This window comes from Octopus sinensis, linkage group LG17 (genome assembly GCF_006345805.1).
Source record: "Octopus sinensis linkage group LG17, ASM634580v1, whole genome shotgun sequence".
NCBI classification, from domain to species: Eukaryota; Metazoa; Mollusca; class Cephalopoda; order Octopoda; family Octopodidae; genus Octopus; species Octopus sinensis.
The window spans coordinates 16413020-16437577 of NC_043013.1; the positions used below are offsets into that span (position 1 = coordinate 16413020).

The 24558-nt window shown below is 37.3% G+C and overlaps 3 protein-coding genes across 4 annotated transcripts in view; all 3 read left to right on the plus strand.

Annotated features, from left to right (window-relative positions):
• Positions 1-3733: 3733 nt before the first annotated feature.
• The window catches only part of LOC118766695, a 60951-nt gene continuing 40126 nt past the window's right edge, over positions 3734-24558 (plus strand). The window contains exon 1 of the mRNA XM_036510334.1: positions 3734-3767. The gene's annotated coding sequence lies outside the window, so the exon portion shown is untranslated. The remainder of the gene's footprint in view (positions 3768-24558) is intronic.
• LOC118766724 lies at positions 3777-13539 on the plus strand. The gene is made up of 2 exons (XM_036510396.1): positions 3777-5125; positions 13519-13539. Exon 1 carries the CDS (start codon positions 3820-3822, stop codon positions 4765-4767), a length of 948 nt encoding a protein of 315 aa, XP_036366289.1. The 5' UTR covers positions 3777-3819; the 3' UTR covers positions 4768-5125; positions 13519-13539.
• Positions 6666-24558, plus strand: part of LOC115220942 — a 51752-nt gene continuing 33859 nt past the window's right edge. The window contains exons 1-2 of one of the 2 annotated variants that reach the window (XM_036510397.1): positions 6666-6723; positions 10627-11963. In XM_036510397.1, the coding sequence (XP_036366290.1) occupies positions 10654-11553 (900 nt within the window). In that variant the 5' untranslated portion in view covers positions 6666-6723; positions 10627-10653 and the 3' untranslated portion in view covers positions 11554-11963. Of the gene's footprint in view, positions 6724-10626; positions 11964-24558 lie in introns of those variants that run through there. The other variant, XM_036510398.1, reaches the window with a different exon arrangement.

Consider the following 24558-nt stretch of genomic DNA (forward strand, 5'->3'; position numbering starts at 1 on the left):
ACACATATGTGTTGTGTGTATATATATTATATATATATATATATATATATATGTATTATATATATATATATAGATGTATGTATGTATATATATGTATGTATATATATGTATACATATATATATATATATATATATATATATATGCGACGAGCTTCTTTTAGTTTTCCTTATACCAAATCCACTCACAAGAATTTAATCGGCCCGAGGCTATAGTTCAAGACACTCGCCCAATGTCACGCAACGGGACTGATCTTGGAACCATGTGGTTGGTAAGCAAGCTATTTACCACACAGCCTCTCCTATATATATATATATATATATATATATATTATATATATATATATATATTATATTATTAAAAATTAACAGTTATCGCCAAGCTATATGGCAGTCCATAATATAAGACTAAAGCTGGGTTTGGCTACTCTGCATTGATAAAGGGCAAATACCCTGAAACATGTCTGCAGATGCCTGACCAGCAAGAGGAAGTGGCTGGCCTCCCCTGTTCAAAGGTTATAATGGACACAGGTTCGTGTGTCATATAGCGAGCTAGAGGCGATGGCCCCTTGGAGCTAATCAACGGCAGCTTTAGTCTTATATTTATGGACTGCCATATTAGCTGGCGATAGCTGTTAATTAAAGTCATCTCATCATCATTATTATTATTATTATTATTATTATTATTATTATTATTATTATTGTTATTATTATTATCATCATCATCATCATCATCATTATCATTATTATATTTATATTGCTAATAATTCTTTATCATATATATATATATATATATATATTATATTATATATATATATATACATATATATATATATTATATATATATATAGTTATAGATATATATATATATATTAACACCTTCAGTTTTGGATTTGGTTTTCAAGATTCTTTTATGTGAGTTCGTGTATTGAAGCATATATTGTTGTGTCTGGGGAGAGTCATTCTCTTTTAGTGCCTTATTATTTAACACACTCACTCGTAAAGTTTCCACTCATTTACTTATTTATTGTTCCTAAAATTTTCGCTGCGTTTTGCAACTTTTTCAATAGTCGTTGACTCTGTTTATTATCCGAGCTGCGTTCTTTTTGTTTGTTTGTGCGTATGTGTGTGGTTCAGTGGGTATGCGCATATAAACGCATGTATGTATGCATGCAGGCATGAATGTGTGATGTATATATGTATGTATGTGAGTGTGGGTGTGCGCGCGTATATATATATATATATATATATATATATATATATATTATTATATAATATTATATATATATATATATATGTATGTTATATATATATATATATATATATGTATGTATGTATGTATGTATGTATGTATGTATGGTATGTATGTGTGTGTGTACATTTGTATGCATGCATCTGTATATTCATGTGCTTGTGTGTGTGTGTGTGTCTCTGTTTCCTTATGTGTGCATGTCTGAATGTGCTTGTGTATGGGTTTTTTTGTGACTATGTACTGCGTCTGTACGTATGGGTGTGTGTCTCCATATGTGCCCTTGTGTGAAGTGAAGTGTGTGTGTGTATGGTCACGTGTTTCAGTCTTCATTTGCGTATGTATGTGTGTATGTGTGCTTGTGCTTGTCTGTTCATATTACCTATGTACCTATTCGTTTGTATGGCTATCTGTTTACATTCATATCCATTTACGTACATGCATGTGCACATACATATACGTACGTGTATACATATACACACACACACACACACACGTACATACATACATCTACATAATAGCCCACTAACTATTCTACCTGTATATAAATGTAAACTGTGTGTATAGGGGTATGATTACCTACTACGTATATTTCCTCTTTACTACTGGGGATATTTTATTTATGATAACGTTCTCTTGTATTTGTCTGAGGGTTGGGTCCCTTGGGTGCTTGGATAAAATGCGGATATCAAGTTGCCCCAGGTTGCCTCCATATTGGTCCTTGGCATGCTAGTAGAGTAAAGTAAGGGACACATATGTAGACACACGTCCATACATACAGACAGTACATAGTCACAAAAAATCCATACACAGACACACACGGACATGCACACACAAGGAGACAGAGGTACAAACTACACACTTGCAAACATAGAAACACTCATAAAAGCACACAAACATGAACACGCAAGCTTATGAATATGCAGAATACATACATGCAAACGTACACACATACATACATATGTACATATGCACACACACATACATGCATACACACATTTACATGCAAGCATGCATGGTTACATACATACATACCTACATACATGTGTATGCACACACACACTCGCTGACCCACACACATACGCACAAACAAACAAAAAGAACGCAGCTCGGATAATAAACAGAGTCAACGACTATTGAAAAGGTTGCAAGACGCAGCGAAAATTTTAAGAACAATAAATAAGTAAATGGGGAAAATTTACGAGTGAGTGTGTTAAATAATAAGGCACTAAAAGAGAATGACTCTCCCAAGACACAACAACATATATATATATAATATATATATATATATATATATATTATAATATATATGTAATGTATGTATGTATGTTGTATGGATGTATGTATGTATGCATGCATGCATGCATGTATGTATGTATGTATATATATATGTATGTATGTATGTATTTATGTATGTATGTATGTATGTATGTATGCATTCATTATGTATGTATGTATGTATGGCATATATGTATGTTTGTATATATGTATGTATATATACGTGTATGTGTGTATGTATGTGTATAATTACATATGTTTTATTGAAAGTGCTCAGCACATGATTACAATTGCGTTGGGTTTATGATACCAATATGAAATTTACCCACAGAAAGAAAATTATAGCTTTCTGTACATACATCATACATACATACATACATCATACATACATACATACATACATACATACATACATACATACATACATACATACATACATACATACATACATACATGAAATGACCAATAGATATATGAATGTCAGATTACATATCCTGCAATATGTAGTTAAGTACGTTTTACATTTCAAGTTTAAATCATTGGTTAATAACGTTTTTATGTTCTCGCAGCATATTTTAGTTCTTCTGGGATTCTGAAGCCAAACTGTATTTAAATATGTTAATACTAACTTAACATAGCACCACAAAGATGTTTAACCTGGAACCAGAAGAACATCTTACAATTTCAGTTTACATATTTACGAATATTTAACTCCAAACACGTATGTGTAATGAGTGATTAATCCCATAAAACAGAATATATTTCATGAAACTGAAGACGCTAAAGATTTCCATTTTGCAGGTTCAAAACAATCGTATTCATATTCATATTGACCTCAAAGTGTCTATTAATTGAGTGGTAACATATGGAAACTTTTGAAGGCGGCGAGCTGGCAGAATCGTTAGCACGCCGGGCGAAATACTTACCGGTATTTCGTCTGCCGCTACGTTCTGAGTTCAAATTCCGCCGAGGTCGACTTTGCCTTTCATTCTTTCGGGGTCGATAAATTAAGTACCAGTTAAGCACTGGGGTCGATGTAATCGACTTAATACCTATGTCTGTCCTTGTTTGTCTCCTCTATGTTTAGCCCCTTGTGGGTAATAAAGAAATAGGTAACATATGGAATGAACTGCTGCACATTTTGTTGATAGTCTTGTTATTACCTAGATGATATTTCAATGGTTTTAAGATATTTTATTTAACAAATATTTATTTTTCTTTCAGACCTGAAAACTGCCCTTCGGTAAGCACGTTTTTTGTAATTGTTTGTTTTATTTAGTAAAAGAATTAACAAAATGGAAAACCTGTCATTTGTTTTTGAATCTGGAAACTTTAGCAACACTAGTATGAATTTTACTGAAGCCGAATTTCAGGAGATATCATATTTTTGGAAGGACGCGGTTGCTTGTGTTTGTGCCACTATTATGTTCCTTTTTAACGGATTTCTCTTGTGTGTCGTAAACCAAGACAGAAAGGCTTACAGGAAATGCTATTCGTTGCCATTGCTGAATTATTTACTTAACTACACCTTCTTTGGATTGTTCTATTATTTTTACAATGTTCATATTCACATCTATGAAAAGATGTCGCACAGTAGCTGCGTTTTCATCCATATCATGTATACCGTGTTTAAAGATGGAACACGCTGTTTCATACTTCCGATCTGTATTGATGTTATAGTGCAATATTTTAAGCCGAAACTACACGAGAAACAAAAATTTCTCTCCTTTCAGGCAATTTTTCTTGCTGTTCTTTGGGGTATTCTCTTCACCCAAACAATTTCAATCCACTCAGGAACGTCAGAAAAAGATTCAAATTTCTGCCTTCTTTACATTCATGTCTCCCTTATATGGTACCAGATCGGGTTTGCTATATTCTTTGACTGTTTACTGATCATTTGTGTCATTCTCCAGCTATATATAGCGGCTAAACGAGAAGAGCCCTTAACGCTGACATTCAACACTCTGGCAGCACAAACAACCATAGCTTTGTTCCTGACAGTTCTTGACGTGGTTTCCATATCAGCATCTATTGTTATGTTTGTGTATATGCACTCTCAACTGATGAATTTGTACAACCTTGTTGACTTTATATACATGATAGCCAGTGTATTGTTACCGTTTTTCTGGCTCTGTGATTCCTCAATACGACAGAGTATATGGAAAAAAATGACGAAAGGAAATGCGAAACAAGAAGATACAAAAGAAGATATCGAGTTAACTCCGCGAGAAAAGGAATCTTAAACATTTTAAACATTTATTTATGCATGTATGTGTTTATATATATATATATATGTGTGTTTTTATGTATGTATGTATGTATCTTTGTTTGTTTGTTTGTACCTACATACGTATGTATACTCTCCTGCCTTTATAACTATTTGAATTTTTCCAATAAAAATCGAATGTGTTCCAAACAGATAAACGAACCCCAGTCAGAATTTATAGGAACAACAACGGCCAAGATATACCTGTTGAATTTTAAGAAAGTCTTGCATACATTTACTGTCTCGTTTACAGATTATATTCGCCAGTATGGGTATTACCTGGTCACTGTTTTGACCGAAAACCCTCATTTTACGTGCATAAAAATTGGGAATTTGTGACAACGCACAAACAATTTGAGATTGAAATGTAAAAGCATAACATGCTTTAAAAAAATATATAAGATTCGAAGCATTTGTCTCAAAATATTCTCTTTCTCACTGGCTTTGAAGCAAATGTTCACATTTGGGGGTATCAAATATCTATAACTTTTCTTTACTGTCCAAAATAACTATATCGGGCTTTTTAAGTAATAAACAATAGAAATATTTTACACATATGCACACACTCACAAGGATACATGTGAGCACACAGGCTCAAAAGAAGGTAGAGAAATTAGAATTCGAATACCAAAGGTAGAGTGAATTAGTATTCTATCGAGATGCTAAGATGGTGAGATAAGACTATAAAAATGTTATGTGAAGTATTTCAGCTTCAACAGAATATTTTACGTATGTATGTATGCCATGATAGATCGTTAGCCACTACACACATTTTTCTTCTCTCCTTGTTTTTTCTGTGTCCCTTTTTGTAGAAGAGCGTAGGCTCGAAACGTAAAAGACTTTTTCTATTCCTGAGCGTTATACTAATACATCTGTTTGTTTAGTACACCACCAGTCTTCGTCTTTTCTTTTTTTTTTCGTAAACTCCTCCCTATGAATATATATATATATATATATATAATATATATATATAATAATATATATATATATATATATATATATATATATCGTCACTGTTTTATATATCCGAAAAAGAAGCATGCTCTAAAGCAGTAATATATTTTATAGGATGTTAAAGACTGAATCTGACGAGTCGTCAATTGTGCTAAGCGCTTTATGGGTGCGAAGCCAATAGTCACTCTATGACTGACCATAACTTCTAACTTCCTAAAATATATGTATCTGTATGTCTGTGTGTACGTGTGTGTGTGTAGATAGTCTTTCCTGCAGATAGCTTTGAAAAATATATTGTACTGTTTAACAGCAATATTTCATTAGAAGATCCCATTGTAATATCCTGCAACATCCTCCACAGAAACCGAGAGAATGGTTAATTTCTTTTGCATTTCCACAGACCAAGTGTTTCGATCCGTTTTTACTCATTAGTTATTTTACAGCTGTGTACCACTCTCGGATAGAAAATAAATATATATTCAAACGCCGCACGTATGTATATACGTATGTATATACGTATGTATATATATGTGCATGTATGTTTATACATGCATGTATATGCGTATGTATGTATATAGAGCTGTTTGTAGATGTATATGTACGTATAAAAACCCTTCTCTTTTCCTTTCAAATGTTGTACTAATGACTACTTCATATATATATATATATATATCAACAATTGAGATAAAATTATTAATTAATCAATATGTGGCAAAGTAATTTATTTTACTAAGCCTAATTATATAATTTATATATATAATATATATATATATATATATATAATATAAGGGTAAATAATTATAATTTTAAAATTAATAATCATTACCAAGTAGTTTCGTATAACTACTTTTGTAAATTCCTACCGATATAAATATATATATATATATATATATATATATATATATATATATATAGCAAATAAGAAAGTGATGACGATACAAAATGGACAATGGACAGGCATCAGCCGGTAAACATTCCAGTATGTCTATTTATTCCAACGTATTAGAATATATTAGACGAATACAAATACATTTATTAGTTGGGTATCAAGTTTGTAAAAAAATATGTATGTGCTTTAGTAAGTGTGAGTGCGCGCGCCTGTGTGTGTGTATGTGTGTATATGCCCGAGCACGCACGCCTTTGTGTTCATGTTTGCACCGCCGTCATTGCATGGCAACCGGGGTACTTTCGTTCACATACCCGTAAATTAGCATTTCGGTAAAACGAGAACCATAGAATAACTAACAGATTTAAAATGAGTACTGGCATCGATGCGGTGCCAAAGTATGGTCGCAGTCCAATAACTAAAAGAAGTGGAATAATGAAAGAATACGAATGTACACTTATATTTCTATATAACACTTATATATTTCTATATACCATTAAGCAAAAATAAAATGCAATAAAAATGGCGTCTGGTTTGTATGTTTGTTCTTGTTTTTGTTTTGTTTTTTTTTTGTTCGTTCCATTATTTTTTTGTTATAGGTGCAGGCATGGATGTATGATAAGCAGCTTGCTTACCAACCACATGGTTCCGGGTTCAGTCCCACTGCGTGGAACCTTGGGCAATTGTCTTTTACTATAGCCTCAGGCCGACCAAACCCTTGTGAGTGGATTTGGTCGACGAAATTTAAAGGAAGCCTGTCGTATATGTGTGTGTGTGCACGGGTGTGTGTGTGTGCACGGGTGTGTGTATGTGCACGGGTGTGTGTGCACGGGTGTGTATGTGTGCACGGGTGTGTGTGTGTGCACGGGTGTGAGTGTGAGTTTGAGTGTGTGTGTTGGTGTGTGTAGGGGGCGTACATACGTATGTGTATTTCTGCCTGTGTTTGTCCTCTACCACCAATTAATACCCGATGCTTGTGTTTTACGTCCTCGTAAACTAGTAATTCGGCAAGAGATCGATAGAATAATTACCAAGCTTTAAAAAATAAATACTAGGATCGATTCTCTCGACTAAATAATTTTCCAAGACGGTCCCCCAGCATGGCCGCAGTCTAATGACTGAAACAAGTGAAATATAAAAAATATTTATTTTAACCATTCTTCTTTAAACTTTCAATGTCAGGCAAATGTTTCTGTTCCTTCTCCAAGAAACCAAGTTATACCATATTTTAGTCGAGGAGGGTCGGTGGGCTGGTTCATTTTTGGATGCGCCCAACGGTATTCTTTTTTCTAAATATGGAATCATTTGCGCCATGATTTTTGTCAAATATATACATTGGTACATATTGGGTTGAGGAATGATTCATGAGCGTTTTTCTTTTTTTTTCAAATTTATTGGGTGAAGGTGGTTCACTAGTCTTTTGGGGTTTTTTATCACAATCCATCTGCTCCGCCGATTCTCTGGTTGTTTGATGTGGATTTTCGTGAAGAAGTTGATTCAATCGCTCTTCATCGAACTCAATTGGTATACCAGTGTGTGATCCGCCCTCGCGGTCAAAATTCCCATTTTTGAAGCGCGAAAACCAACGGTGAGCGGTACTTTGAGGCACTGCTCTTCCCTATACAGCACAAATCTCATGAATAGCTTCGGCGGCCTTAACACCTCGATCAAATGCAAAAAAAAACAAATGCTGTCGAAAATGTTCAGTTTTGTCCAATTATCTGAAAATACACAAAAATCAATAAAATCAAATAAATCAGAACACACTATCTTGTAGAGCAAAAAATTATCTTTTAAATCACGTAAAACATTTTGCCAATGCGTTTTATTTCTGCGTGGATTTTTAAATTTGAAAACAAAAAACGCTCATGAATTATTCCTCAACCCATTAACAAAATGGGTTGTATAGTACACATACTTGTATATTGTGAAATGAGAAGTTAAATTTATGCATTTGTATCCAGTGGAATATGTGGAGGTGAGTGGCTTAGTGGTTAGGGTACTTTACCCATGATCTCACGATTTTGGTTTTGATTCCTAGACCAGGCGATGCATGGTGTTCTTGAGCAAAATACTTCATTTCACTTTCTTCCAGTCGGTTCAACGGGCAAAAATGAACAACCCTCCGACGGACTGACTCTGTTCAAGGCAGGAATATATGCGCCACAGAATCCGGGATACCGGCTTTATGAGCCCATGGCTCGGAAAGAACGTTTGATCCTTTGATATAATGAAATGTGTTTTTGAATATAAGCTCTTGATATAATCTTTTCTACTATAGGCACAAGGCCTGAAATTGTAAAGGAGGGGGGTAATCGATTACATTGACGCCAGTGCGTAACTGGTACTTACTTTATCGACCCCTCCCCCGAAAGGATGAGTGCAAAGTTGACCTCGACGAAATTTGAGCTCAGAACGTAGTAACGGGCGAAATACCTATTTCTTTACTACCCACAAGGGGCTAAACAAGGACAGACAAACGGATTAAGTCGATTATATCAACCCCAATGCGTAACTGGTACTTATTTAATCAACCCCGAAAGGATGGAAGGCAAAGTCGACCTCGGCGGAATTTGAACTCAGAACGTAGCGGCAGACGAAATACCGCTAAGCATTTTGCCCGGCGCGCTAACGTTTCTGCCAGCTCGCCGCCTTAAAATTAGGTATTTCTGTTTATTTAGGAACCTACAATAAACAGACGCTAAACTATAAATTTCGCAGAATACAACCTTAAAGTTGACACCGCTTCGCTAAACGCAGAAAATTTCTCTCTCTCTCTCTATTGCCTAAAAATACACAGTTGTTTCGATTCTTAAACCACTGTAACTTTTGCCTCCATTTTTTTTCTCCACAACGGTGTGCTAACGTTTCTGCCAGCTCGCCGCCTTCTTCCCACTATCTTTTTGTTAGTTGAATGCACGCAGGTACGTTCAGCTGACATAACGCGGTGTATATATGTGTATTTATGCGTGTGTGCGGCAGCATGGGCACATGCAAAATGAACTCCCGCGAACACATTATAACTTACAGTTATAATGTGTTAAATAATACTGTACATTTGTATAGAATCCTGTAATTTATCGCTTCTGGCGAATCAATCAATACATACATATATACATATATTTATATATGTATAAATAGAAATATTAATATTTCTAAATCTCTCTAAAGGAGACTACGGCAGCGGTAATGGATATTAATAGTTATCGCCAAGCTAACATGGCAGTCCAGGAAAATAGGACGAATGCTGCCGTTGATTACATATATATATATATATTATATATATATATATATATATATATATTATATATATAGTATATATATATATATATAGATAGATAGATAGATAGATAGATAGATAGATAGATAGATAGATAGATAGATACATAGATAGATACATAGATAGATACATATATCTGTAAAATTTTCATCGTTGATGTTGATAGTAACTATATTTACTCTCTCAACGATAAATGAATAATGGAGTCCTAGATATAGTACTCAAAAAGACGAGATATTCACGACTAAATCCGATCTGACTCGAAGTTATATAGCTATGTTCAGTTTTATTATTCTGTCTTCACTAATATTCCATTTGGGATTCGATGCTTCTCGTTTTCAATAAACATGCCACCACGATTCAGAAATATAACGGATTGGAGAACATACATTTTTGAAGATCAACATATCTGTAGTAAACTAGATGCACAACTGGAACTGCTCCATCCACAGTCACTGGAAACAGAGTTTTGAATCTAATAGAAATACTTTTTATTTCACTGAAATCGCTAAATAATATTTTAACAGGGATTTAGGAAAGGAGGGATGTGAAAAAAATAATAAAGATCTTATGTCTATAAGTTATATGGAACACTAAAAGCCTCGCTCAAAATCTCCTAACTAGGAAGTGAAATTGAATCTCGTAACTGAAATAGAATACATCTCTTAAGTAAATGATTTCATACATTTTTTCATTGAAATCTTTCTCTTTTTCAGGTTTGAAGTAATTCTGGCCAACGCAACATGGAAGGTGATCAAATATATGACTATATGAACGGTAGCACAACCGTCGAAATCATTTCATTTTCCTGGATGAATATAGCTTCGTCTGTTGCGGCCATTGTAATATTCCTGCTCAGTGCATTGTTAACAACAGCTATTTTCCTAGATCGTAAAGCCTATGAAAAAACACGCGCTTTCTTATTACTGAACTATATGTTTAACTACATACTCTTTGCCTTGTTCTTTTATTTCCACAACGTGCATATTCATATATATACAGATTTACCTCAGTCTACCTGCTTATTTATTATTATACTAACTTCCGTTACTAACGACGGTACTCTGTATTTCATACTTCCTATTTGCTGTGATTTTATTGTGAAATACTTTAAACCAAGCAAATATGAAAGTGAAAGTTTTCTATATATCCAGATCATATTAACAATTGTTTTGTGGGCTTTTATCTGGATCGAAGACCTATTACTGCTTCTAGCGGGCTCGGGATACGAAAGTGAACACTGTGCTGTTTTCTTACATTCCGTTTCCCTCTGGATCTATTCTGGCACAGTCATTTTGTATATTATTGCGATGTTGGTGTCTGTAGGTCTATTCATTTACGTCGCAGTGAAAGGTAAAGAGCGCGAGAACATAAAATCACGATTAATAACTTTGATCATTGTCGTGACATTCATCATACTCTCTTGTATCGGAGAAATTGTTATTTCGATTGCAATTTATTCGAATATAGAAAACCCTGTTTATTATTTACCCGTTTTATTAAATATGATAAGGTTTGTAGTGGTACCATTTTTGTTGCTTTTTGATGCCACTATACAACAAAGTATTCGGAAATTATGTTCAGGAAAGTGTAAAAAATCGAGAAATCCTGAATCAGATGAATTAACTACTGAACTAAATTAATCACATAAAGCGATGTAAAAAAAAAACCTATTATATCAACTTGTATAATGCTATAAACTTAATTGTGATTTAACAGCTTAAAGACAAATTGGCTTGATACGGTTGTCATGGACAACCAGAATAGTGGCTTGTAACTTTTTAGTATCAGTGATACTTGGCACATGCGTACTTTTCAAATAATTACGCAGACTTTTTAAACTTCGTTTTCTCGTGTGGTTTCTAGACTCAGGGCTAGAAATATCACTTCTGGTGCATCTGTTTTTCGTGTAATGGAAGAGAGTAATCAAAATCATCGAAATAGATATTTCGTCTCTCTTCCAGCATCCTCACCAAAATGTATAATCTCTCTCTATATAAAGCTGAAGTTGTCTGTGTATGGCAGGTTTGGTAGCCTTCAACTAACACTATCTCCTCTGAGTCCCTGCGGCGCAGGAGGTTAAAAATAAAATGAGAGTAGATAGAAGAGGCTTGCTCTTCCTTCCGTAGAAGGAAACATTCAAATCGGACCATGTTAACACTAAAAATTATTTACATCAAAAAGGTGCTTTTTTTTCTATGAAAATCCCTATTTTTTTACGATTTTTTTTACTGCTGTGTCGCCATTTTTCGTGTATTTCAATCAGAAAAATGTTCACTTAAAGAGAATAAAAAGCTACATAATGCAAATCTTTTACTTTTCAAAAATTCCAATTCTAAAGGGTCGAAACAAACCCGAGCAACACCGGGCGATACTGCTAGTTATACATAAGTTGCTAAATATGTTATTTATAAATTTAATATTTAATTATGTTGTTAATAAATATAACATTTAATTAGTATGTCGTTCATGATTATAATATCTAATATTTCGTAATTCATCTGTATCTATGGCCAAGCCTTTTTGTGTATGTTGCATGTCTTAGATAGGAAATAATGGAACAAGAGATAATAAACTATTACTAATTATAATTGTTTTGCTAATTATATTACTAATTATAATCGTTTTCATCGAAATGAAAAGGAAAGCGCGAAGGACGTAAGCAAAACAATTAGATTGTTCATCAGTTAAAGAAATAGATAGATTATGTTCAGATAATATGGAGGGTTCATCTTGAGTGTTCCGCTGGTTTATCCAGTATAACAACTTTGTAACACTTTCACGTAGGCCCGCATGCACCTACAGCATAAAGCTATTGCTCAACATTACACCACACATCACATAAAAAAAAAGAAAATAGATAGGAAAATTTTAGAGGAAAATACTTTTAAAATTCCACGCTAAGTAGAATACTGATTATGAAAACCATATTCTATTTCTTTACTACCCACATGGGGCTAAACACTGAGGGGACAAACAAGGACGGATTAAGTCGATCATATCGACCCCAATGCGTAACTGGTACTTAAGTTATCGACCCCGAAAGGATGAAAGGCAAAGTCGACCTCGGCGGAATTTGAACTCAGAACGTAACGGCAGACGAAATACGGCTATGCATTTCGCCCAGGTGCGCTAACGTTTCTGCCAGCTCGCCGCCTTAAACCATATTCGCATCGCAATACAATGCCCAAAATTAGCACGCAAACATACACATCAAAAAAATTTACACATGGCTACTGATATAAAATGAAAAAAATCTAAGGGGAAATATTTTAACAGCGACCAACAAATAAACTTGTGATTGCCAATGTATGAAGCTAACGGTCAAAAATCTTTCCGTAAAAAAGTCTACACGAATTCAACCAGTAAGAGACATACTTTCTTTCGTCTCTATCTTGTCTTGTTTCAGTCATTAGACTGCAGTCACGTTTGGACATCGCTTCGAAAAATTGTCAAATTAATCAACTCCAGTACTTACCTTGTACACCTGGTACGTATTCTGTCGGCCTCTTTTGCAGAACCCCTAAGATACGGGAACGTAAACACACCAACACCAATTGTCAAGCGGTGATGGGGGGAGGAACAAACACAGACACATAGTCATATAGATATATAAATATATATACACACATATAATGAGTATATATTCAAAATGAATACTCGTAAAGATGTTGCTGTTGTTGTTATTATTATTATTGAGTGAGAGAGCAGCGCATGCCATCAAAGAAGTGACATTGGGGTAAAATATACGAAGCCCAGTATACCCAACATGACAATCCGTCTGATAAGGGAACATGCATCACAACCATATGTGCGCGACATGGTGATCTCATATCAAGATAAACAGCGCATGACCTTGCAGGTGGGGCCCAGTTAGAATTTTCTTCTCGTCGAGTAACCCATCCCGCTCAAAAGGTCCCTAAATAAGGGTTGTTTAAGGATGTTGAACGAAACACCCATGTTTCCAGACGTGAATTATTCAAACCCCAAAGAATCCCTCTCAACACTACTTCTGCTCATGGTCAGAGACGCACATATCGTCAGCCACTAAGGGACATGGTCAACTGGTTAAGGTCAAACAACTGAGAAGCAAATCTGTGGTATTAAGTAGAATATTTGCTGTAGCCCATCTTTTATACCAAGACAAAACAATGTACGTGATAACACTTCCAATCAGTTAAGATCAGAAGCCACGAGAGCCACTGATTGGTACTGCATCAGGGCATAGAGCTACTGCCTGGTGCTGCATCAGGGCATTTATTATTATTATCATCATCATCATCATCGGCAAATCTAAATAATTGATATTAACAATAACAATAACATTAATGGTAGCAAGTGATATTAACATTAAATAGCTATACATTAAATTCTTAATTATATGAAAGGGTACACGAAGCACCTGCTTGCTCCAAAGTAGGAGTAAAAACTCTAAACGTAACCACTAATCTCACTGAAAATATGTAACGGACCAACAGAAATCGGGCAAACGAGTGGAACTTAACACTATCTCGGCTAAAAAGCCGTATAATAAGGTAACAGATATACCTGGATCATGATTTCGAATTCTGTTCAGCAGGTATTACTGTACCTAAAACGAAAAATCTTTCTCATCTCGGATTACAACGCGGTGTGATGGATTTTTCATTTTAGTTATAGCAAAACCAGCTTCACTACTGGAAGATGAGGATGTCTGTGGCTGTGTATCTGTGTCTGTGTGTATGTTTATATTCTTATTTATATGTGTATTTTTTGGTGTGAGGTGGGTGGGAGAGTTTTCCTCGTTTCCCCCAAGAGTGGTTAATGTCTTTGGTGGTGTTTCGTTTGTTGTTGCTGGTGGTTTTGCCGGTGCTGGTGTTGGTTGTGTTCCTCGTCCCGGCGTAGGCAGCAGTGGAGGGCTTCGACCCCTTGCACACTGTGTTACTTGAGGGCAGTTAACTCGCAAATGAGTAGTTTTCCCACAAACGAAACACTGCGGCCTTCTGTTCTCATTCATTATGTACGACGAATGTGGTTCGGAATTCTTTTGAAGTTTTCAGGCTTGATTTGGAGAAGTATCTCCAGATCCACCTCAGACCAGTCCTCCCTAGCAGTTTTGTCACTTCTATCGGGGCGATATCTGACCCTTGCTCGATTGTGCATCCCAGAATCCACCACAGGTCAAGTCCTGGGGGAATCCTGGGAATGCGGACACGCGCTATTCTTTTTCCCAAATGGGATGGGTACATAAGGACATTGTTGGTTTTGCAAAGGGTCATTGAGTGCTTCATAGCGAGGGCTTCTGACTTAACAAGCACCGAAATAGTGCCGTATTGTCTGCCCTACGCTATGTACTCGGTATCATCCTTGATACATTTCAGTGCAGCTTCAATATCTACCTGTTATTATTGCCGGTTTCTTTGTCTCTGCTGAGATGCATCTGAAATGAACTGTTTTTTCTTCACTGCTTCAATTGCCTCTTTGGGTATACTCTTTACTCTTTTACTTGTTTCAGTCATTTGACTGCGGCCATGCTGGAGCACCGCCTTTAGTCGAGCAAATCGACCCCGGGACTTATTCTTTGTAAGCCCAGTACTTATTCTATCGGTCTCTTTTGCCGAACCGCTAAGTGACGGGGACGTAAACACACCAGCATCGGTTGTCAAGCAATGCTAGGGGGACAAACACACACACACATACATATATATATATATATATATATATATATATATATATATAATATACATATATACGACAGGCTTCTTTAAGTTTCCGTCTACCAAATCCACTCACAAGGCATTGGTCGGCCCGGGGCTATAGCAGAAGACACTTGCCCAAGATGCCACGCAGTGGGACTGAACCCGGAACCATGTAGTTGGTTAGCAAGCTACTTACCACACAGCTACTCCTGCGCCTGGGTATGGTCAAGTTGGCTCAGGTTTGTTCGTGTTTTATGATTATCCATACCTGCACTAATTTCTCCTCTGTATTTACGAGGACTATGCTATAACGTTGGTCTCGTGTTGCTTGTCGCTTCAACGAACGTATTCTTGTTGGTAATATTGGTATTGTTGTTCTCATTGGTGTCGTTCTCATTTGTTACTGCTGGTATTGTTGGCGTTTTCGTTACTGCTCCTACCTTTCGTCGTGTTGCAGCTTTTTGTTGTCTCCACCGCCACCATCGCTGTTATGGCTTCTGTCAACCACTACCATCGACACTCTTGCCGTTTTTGTCCTAACTAATTTCATAAGCTTCGCGAGCTTTCACATTGCTTAGGCCGCTACTGTTGTTGTTGCTGTTGTTGTCGTCACTGAGAGTGAGTGATATAAGACGAGAGGAGTTTCTGCTGTGGGAGGGATGGTCGGAGAGATAGCTTTTCCCTCTCAGCGCTTCTATGATTGCTGATGTCAGTGATACTAGAGATGATGACGCCAGTACACTCTTTTACTCTTTTATTCTTTTACTCTTTTACTTGTTTCAGTCATTTTGACTGCGGCCATGCTGGAGCACCGCCTTTAGTCGAGCAAATCGACCCCGGGACTTATTCTTTGTAAGCCTAGTACTTATTCTAGTATCTTATTCTATCGGTCGCCGAACAGCTAAGTGACGGGGACGTAAACACACTAGCATCGGTTGTCAAGCAATGCTAGGGACACACACACACACACACACACACACACACACACATTATATATATATATATATATATATATATATATATATATATATATATATATATACATATTTACGACAGGCTTCTTTCAGTTTCCGTCTACCAAATCCACTCACAAAGCATTGGTCGGCCCGGGGCTATAGCAGAAGACACTTGCCCAAGATGCCACGCAGTGGGACTGAACCCGGAACCATGTGGTTGGTTAGCAAGCTACTTACCACACAGCCACTCCTGCGCCTGTGTTTGTACTTTTTTTAATGCAATGGATAATTAAACGAATAAATAAATACTGTACCTTGTGGGGCAGAAATAGCTCACTGAAAACCTTTCAGCGTGTTCTTAGTGTTCTTATAAAAAAAGATAATAACATATATTTGTAGAGACAAGGTGAAAAGCACAGTTTAAAGCATAACTTATGAAGCGTTTTCGAAAGAACGTCTTACGTATCCCGCAGCGAATAATAATAATAATAATAATAAATAAATAATAATAATAATAATAATAATAATAATAATAATCTTTTCTACTGGATGTACAAAGTTTCAAATTTGGGGGAAGGGATTAAGTCGATTACATCGACCCCAGTGCGTAACTGGTACTTATTTAATCGACCTTAAAAAGATGAAAGGCAAAGTCGATCTCGGCGGAATTTGAATAATAATAATAATAATAATAATAAATAATAATAATAATAAATAATAATAATAATAATAAAATAAATCATATTATCTCTGGCTACCCAGTCCTGGCTAAGAAGGAATATATTCACAGACACGACAGAGTTGGGACCTACATACATTGGAAGCTATGCCAACACTCTGGAATAACAACAGAAAAAAGATGGTATAGGCACACACCAGAAAAGGTCACAGAAAACGAGAAAGCAACCATACTTTGGGATATGCCAATACACACAGATAGAAAAATTAAGGCAAATAGGCCAGAAATAGTTGTCAGAGATCATGAAGAAAAAAATGCTTTCTAATTGATGTATCAATACCAGCAGTTGACAACGTTTCTCTAAAGAAATGGAAAACTTTCAAAATACAAAGACCTGGAAATAGAGGTAACTCGAATGTGGTATCTAAAAAGCAGAACAATCCTATCATAGTAGGTGCATTAGGTATGATAAAAAAAAATATTCAGAACAATACATAACAAAAACACCAGGACTTACAATATATATAACATACAGAAAATTGCACTACTGGGTATTGCACACATCCTACGCAAAACACTTTCAATACAGTAACCATAAGAGCATCACAACAAACCACAGCACATACCCAAGGCACACATAGCTGCGCTTGGTAGTGAAGTGAAAGCACGCTATAAAAACAAAACTACTGAATAATAATAATAATAATAATAATAATAATAATAATAATAATATAATAATAATAATAATAATAATAATAATAATTTCTTTATTAACCACAAAGGACAAAAACATTATGGACAAAACAGGACAAATATAATGTGGAGTTATTTGAAAGTCGTGTAAACAATGAAAAACAATAGAATTAATTGAATATAACAACAAAATTTTCCTAAAGTAGGAGACCTCTGAGAACTGCTCGTGAAAACCCCCACAGGTTCACAACAGTCCTGACCACTGGCGTTTGTACTCTTTCCGCTTTGTCTACAGGCGCAAGCTTAGAGTAGGCTCACTCACTCGAGCCATTCTTGCAATTTTCACCCACCTTTTAACAAAATTCCTGGGGTGCAGAACATCCCTCTCCATCCTCACTTTCCTTTCAAGTGAAATTTCAAAAAGTTGAGGGCTTGGCCAAAGAGAAAAGTATCTGTCTTCAGTCTTTTCAACCTAGTCCACCACACAACCTCTTTCGCTAAGGCTACCAGGAAAAGAAAAACACCCTGCCCTTCCTCACCGTAGGAAGGCGGCGGGACTGTTCTCACAATGAATTCAGCTGATAACCGGATTCGTCCTAACCGTGTCAGCAGGTGTTCGACATAAACCTACAAGTCAAAAATACTCGGGTACTGGACGAGAGCATGCAGAACGGTTTCGTCGCTCTGCGTACATCTCTGGCAAGCCCGGCTGATTGCATTTCCGTGCCTGTAGAACGTCGTCGCACTTATCCGTCACTAACTCTTTGTAGAACGCCATAGTAGACTTGTCACAGATCGCATTGCCCGACTGACAGGCGCTCCTCCTCGGACTATGCTTGATCCAGGACTGCAGCTCAGTCAAAGACACAAGCTGTGAGAAATCGCATCAGACAAACAGCAACCTACTCACCGTCTAGGAGGCGCTGGAAATGTTGCGGCCTCTGCGTATCAATAGCCACGGCATACCCAGCCCTCAATTTAGCAGGTGTTGACAGCAATTAGAGAGCCTGACCACAAAAAGCGATATAGTTGGCGCTCCAGTTTGGTCAGATTTGAACTGGGACAGGGCACGACGGTGAGACGGTAGTAGATGACGGATGCGATGTAAGCAGTCGCCACCTCCATCCGACCTTTCAGGGATAGCTTTTTCTCAGCCCATTTCTGGACGAGATTGGCCACCCTGCTCGCTCCCTCGTCGCAGTTCTTCTCCACCTGGAAGTCTGGACCGAACCAGATCCCGAGCAATTTGCTGTTTGTTGCATGGAAGGCATAGCTGTTGGTGAGTTGTTGATTTTGTTTGTTGTTGTTGCTTCCACTGTTGTTGTTCTTATTCTTGTTATTGTTGCTGTTGTTGTTGCTGCTGTTGCTGTTGAGCGAACGGTCTTCGTCCCAGAGCTCGCAAGATGGGAGAAGTCCGAAACGTGGTCCTTTGCTATTCGTAAGACCCGCAGAAGAGGAAGCAAGTCAACCCCGACACCGAGAGCATCAACGGATGGAAGAATGCGCATCCAGGCTCAGCGGCTGCGTAGGAAGTCGAGGACAAGAAACAGGAAGAAAGAGTGAGAGAAAGTTGGGGTGAAAGTGTACAACAGGGGTCGCCACCACCCCCTGCCGGAACCTCGTGGAGCTTTAGGTGTTTTCGCTCAATAAACACACACAACGCCCGGTCTGGGAATCAAAACCGCGATCCTCCGACCGCGAGTCCGCTGCCCTAACCACTGGGCCATTGCGCCTCCACTTGTTGCTGCTGCTGTGATTGGTGTTGCTGCTGCTGTTACTGTTGTTTTTGCTGCTCCAGTGGCTTCCTGCCTCTGCTGGTACTGTTGCTGTTGCTTTTGTTGCTGTGATTTTTGTGTTGGAGGTGTCTGCAGCAGTACCATTTTTTTTCTTTTGATTGTCCAGGACAGAAAGCCTTTAAGTAGTTTGTTTGGCTACAAATGTGGAATCTGGGTTTTCTGCCCTCTACCGATACAAATAATTTTAAACCTCCAGTGAGCTCGATGATATCTAGCATCTCTTGTGCGGTTTCGAAATTCGCATCCAATAAGATTTTTTGTGCGTGTGTGTGTGTGTCCTTGTTTCAAGAATACAAATCTCTCTTCTACGCCGTACTATACGGCCGCTGTCAGTAAGAATATGTCTACTTCTGGTGGAGCCTCCGCTAGCTTCACTCTGACAACTCTTCGACTGAGGTATGTGGGAATTATTAGTAATTCCTCGGTCTTCAAGGTTATCGTGGAATTTTCTTTGGCCAGTTGTTCACTTGTGAATCTCGCCTCTACTGTGCCAAAGCTTTTACCACGTGTGACGTAAAATGTTTGGTTCCATACAAACCTCAGACATTATTCGGTTTGAGCCTGCGTAGCTCTTTCTATCTTGCGCGTTTTCAATGATATACATCTGTATATAATGGTACTCCTCCCTGTCTCTTCCTACACCTCCTCTGGTGTGTTCAGGTGGACTATCCTTTCAGTTCTTGCTAGACTTTTTTTTTTGCATCTAACAATTTCTGACAGTTGCACCTCTTCCATCGTGCGGCACATTTCGGCAAATCTATTTTGTGCTTGTTTAGAAGAAGCAAGCAACGTTGTTACTCTGAAAAAAATTTTTTATTTCTTTGTTTGACGTGGTAGTGACGGCGGTGGTGAAATCTGCAGGTGTTTCACGTGAAAGAATTCTTTTTTCTTTCTCTCCACTTTACCCCACAGTGGTAGTAGCGGTGTTAGTGACCTCCTACTCCGCTCCCTTCTTCATGCCTCCGACGGTGTCCATGGTGTTGTTGTAGGCAGTGGTGGTGCTGCCGCTGTTCACATTGTTGCTGTCGTCGTCGCCGCCGTCATTATAGTTTTTGCTGGTACTCTTGCACTTGTTACTGTCGTCGTCGTAGCAACAAGGGGAACTTTTATTTCTCTTTGGTGAGAAATTAATTTCGCCTTCGCCTGTGTTTCTGTTCAGAGTATCAACTAAAGGCACAAGGTACTTAATTTATCTAACCCAAAAGAAACAAGTCGAGCTCGGCGAAATTTGAACTCAGAACGTAGCGGCAGACAAAATACCTTATTTCTTTACTGCCCACAAGGGGCTACACACAGAGGGGACAAACAAGGACAGACAAACGGATTAAGTCGATTATATCGACCCCAGTGCGCAACTGGTACTTAATTTATCGATCCCGAAAGGATGAAAGGCAAAGTAGACCTCGGCGGAATTTGAGCTCAGAACGTAACGGCAGACGAAATGCCTATTTCTTTACTACCCACAAGGGCTAAACACAGAGGGGACAAACAAGGACAGACAAACGGATTAAGTCGATTACATCTACCCCAGTGCGTAACTGGTACTTATTTAATCGACCCCGAAAAGATGAAAGGCAAAGTCGACCTCGGCGGAATTTGAACTCAGAACGTAGCGGCAGACGAAATACCGCTAAGCATTTCTCCCGGCGTGCTAACGATTCTGCTAGATCGCCGCCTTCAAAATAATTATAATAATCCTTACTATTATAGGCACAAGATCTGAAATTTTGTGGGAGGGAGCTAAGCGATTACGTCGATCCCAGTGCGTAACTGGTACTTATTTCATCGACTCCGAAAGGATGAAAACAAAGTCGGCCTCGGTTCGGAACATAAAGATGGTCGAAATGACGGTAAGCATTTTACCCGGTGTGCTTACGATTCTGCTGTTGGTGGTATTGATGTTGTTTGTGCCTCAGTGACTGCTGGAGGCAACATCGCTGTTGCTGTTGCAGGTGGTGGTGGTGGTGGTGGTGGTGATAGCGCTAGTGCTGCCTTTGGTGTATTTGCTGCTGCTGCACCTGCTGCTGCTGCTGTTGTTGCAGCGCTGAAGGTGACACTAACATTGGTGTTAGTAGCAGTGCTGGCCGCTCCTTTTTTTTCTCTGTTTGGGACAAGAGACCTAGAGGTGGTTTTTGTCACCACAGAGGTAACACATCGGCCTTCCGCCCTCTACGACGACGTGCAGTTTTGTGCCGTCCGGAGCTAAAAGAAACATGTTTTCACTCGCCGACAACAACAACAACAATAAAAATAATACTAACACTAATACTACTACTACTACTACTACTACTACTACTACTAATAATAATAATAATAATAATAATGATTGAAAATTATTTGAGAATGATCCTTGGCTTACCAGCCGTGCAAGAAGTACAAAAGATTGTTTTAACTGGTACGTCAGGCGTATTGAGAAGAGCATATATGCTGTGAGAACGATTACAATCCATGTGGTCTTTGTTTTCCTTTTTCCTTTTTTCTTTTTCTCTGCCTTTTATTTTTCTCACATAACTTGATTTTGTAAATGAATAATCTGGTGTGTTTATGTTAATGGTCTATCAATGTATCAAATAAACTTCTTAGTCCCAGACAGAAGAAAGAAGAAAAACTCACTATAATAATGTTTTTATTATTATTATTATTATTATTATTATTATTATTATTCACTGGAGCTTCACATAAAAAGATTGGGGACTGGGGGAATAGGGTGCGACTGAAACTTGTAAACAAAAAATAACAATATAAATTCTAATAAATTAAATCCTCAAAAGAAAGAGACTTCTAAGGGCTGCTTGAGAAAACCCCACAAAAACCACGATCTCCCTAACAATTAGGGAAAGTGCCCACTCCTCGATCTAGAGGCGCATGCTTAGAGCAGACCCGTTCATTCGGGCTATTCCTGCTACATTCACTCATCTTTTAACAAATTTGCTGGGAAGCAGCACTTCCCTCCTTCATTTTCCTTTTCAAGGGAAACTTGAAGAAGTTGATGAGGGCTTGGCCAAAAAGGAAAATGTCAGTCTTTAACCCTTTCAAATTGGTCCACCGGCTGATATTAAAACCTGTAATAGCAACTAGACTTTTATTTTTACTGTCTGTCACAATATTTTGCTGTGCTTCGTTTAAAATCATGCAACAGATTTCCACTCCCACATTCATTTCTGTCAACACTCTCTTTGCCCCTCCCTATCTTTCTATGCCTCTTGCATAGTTGATGCCTTTGCACTTTACATGTTTATATCTCTCTCTCTCTCTCTCTTTCAACTTTCGACCTCTATCTTCAACTAACCACAAAACGTAATTTGCCTCTTAGCGATAACACTCTACTCTCTCCTTTTTTAAACTAACCACATGACAGCGTCACACATTCGGTCTTAATGTAATAACTGTTATTCCTTTTCTATGTCATGTTGTTAACACTTCTCACTCTTCCTTTTTTTCTCTCGCACTTCACCCCCCCCCCTCCAACTAATCACTCGATATCGTAACGCATTCAACCACGGCGTATTAATATATAGGTTCTCAATGGTCACTGTTGTCTAATTCGCACATGTTTACATTTTCTATATAATTACTTTGTTTCAGTATGCTGTAACTGAACCCATGCTAGTTCTACAACCATAGGCAACTAAGGCAATAAATAACTTTTACATTTATTTGTGCATTCACGCATTATGTAATTTAAGTAATTTATTTAAATTAAGCAAGTTATCACTCAGGGTTGGAGAGATAGGGAAAAGTAATTATTTATTAAAATACACGTGAATTTATTTACATTTAAATAAACATTGACATGCAATTTATATAATGAATATGATTTACAAAAGAAATCAATAAAAATCAATAATTAATAACATTGCAATTATTTTTTTTTTTGTTTGAGATACCAGTATAATTATTACGTCATTGTATCATTTAAACCATGAAACCATTAATTATCATTATCATAATATCTAATTCTTTACTACCCACAAGGGGCCACAAGGGGCCACACACAGAGGGGACAAACAAGGACAGACAAACGGATTAAGTCGATTATATCGACCCAAGTGCGTAACAGGTACTTAATTTATCGACCATGAAAGGATGAAAGGCAAAGTCGACCTCGGCGGAATTTGAACTCAGAATATAGCGGCGGCTACGCATTTCGCCCGGCGCGCTAGCGTTTCTGCCAGCTCGCCGCCTTTCATTATCATGATATCATTAATTTAATACTTCCTGATCTACAGTGTTTTTTATGATTGTTTTTCCTCTTTTGTTTTCCTTTCCTAATGGTATTTACTACTTTAAGAACAATATCATTTAGTTTCCTGGCCCTGAAAAATACAATATATAACTATCCCTGACTAAGTACTGGTTGGGGTATGTAAAACCCTATCCTATTGAATATTACACCTCGTGCTTTATTAATTGTCATTAAATAAGATAATCTAATGGGAAACTGAGTCCTTTGTAATATAAAAAGTAAATCTGATTCGCTGGGTATCAGTTGAACTCGAGGTATCAATGCTCACCTACCCGCCAAAGTCCCACCGACTCGCAAGCCTTCAATCCAACTACGATGTCATATTTTGTTACTAGTGGAAAAATAGGTAACACTTGTCTATAATCCCCTCACAATAAGATGATCTTTCCTCCAAAAATGCTATTGATACTAGTAATTTTGAAGGCATCTACGAACGGCATGAATGTGCAAATGTTAGTATCATAGATGCTTCATCAATGTGAATTAAATCTTGATCTCTTAAGAAATGAACTTGCTCAGATGCAGGTGATATATTACAAATGCTTATATCACTTAAGGATACTGGTAATTTACATAAAGTATGTGAAGTTTTACCACCTA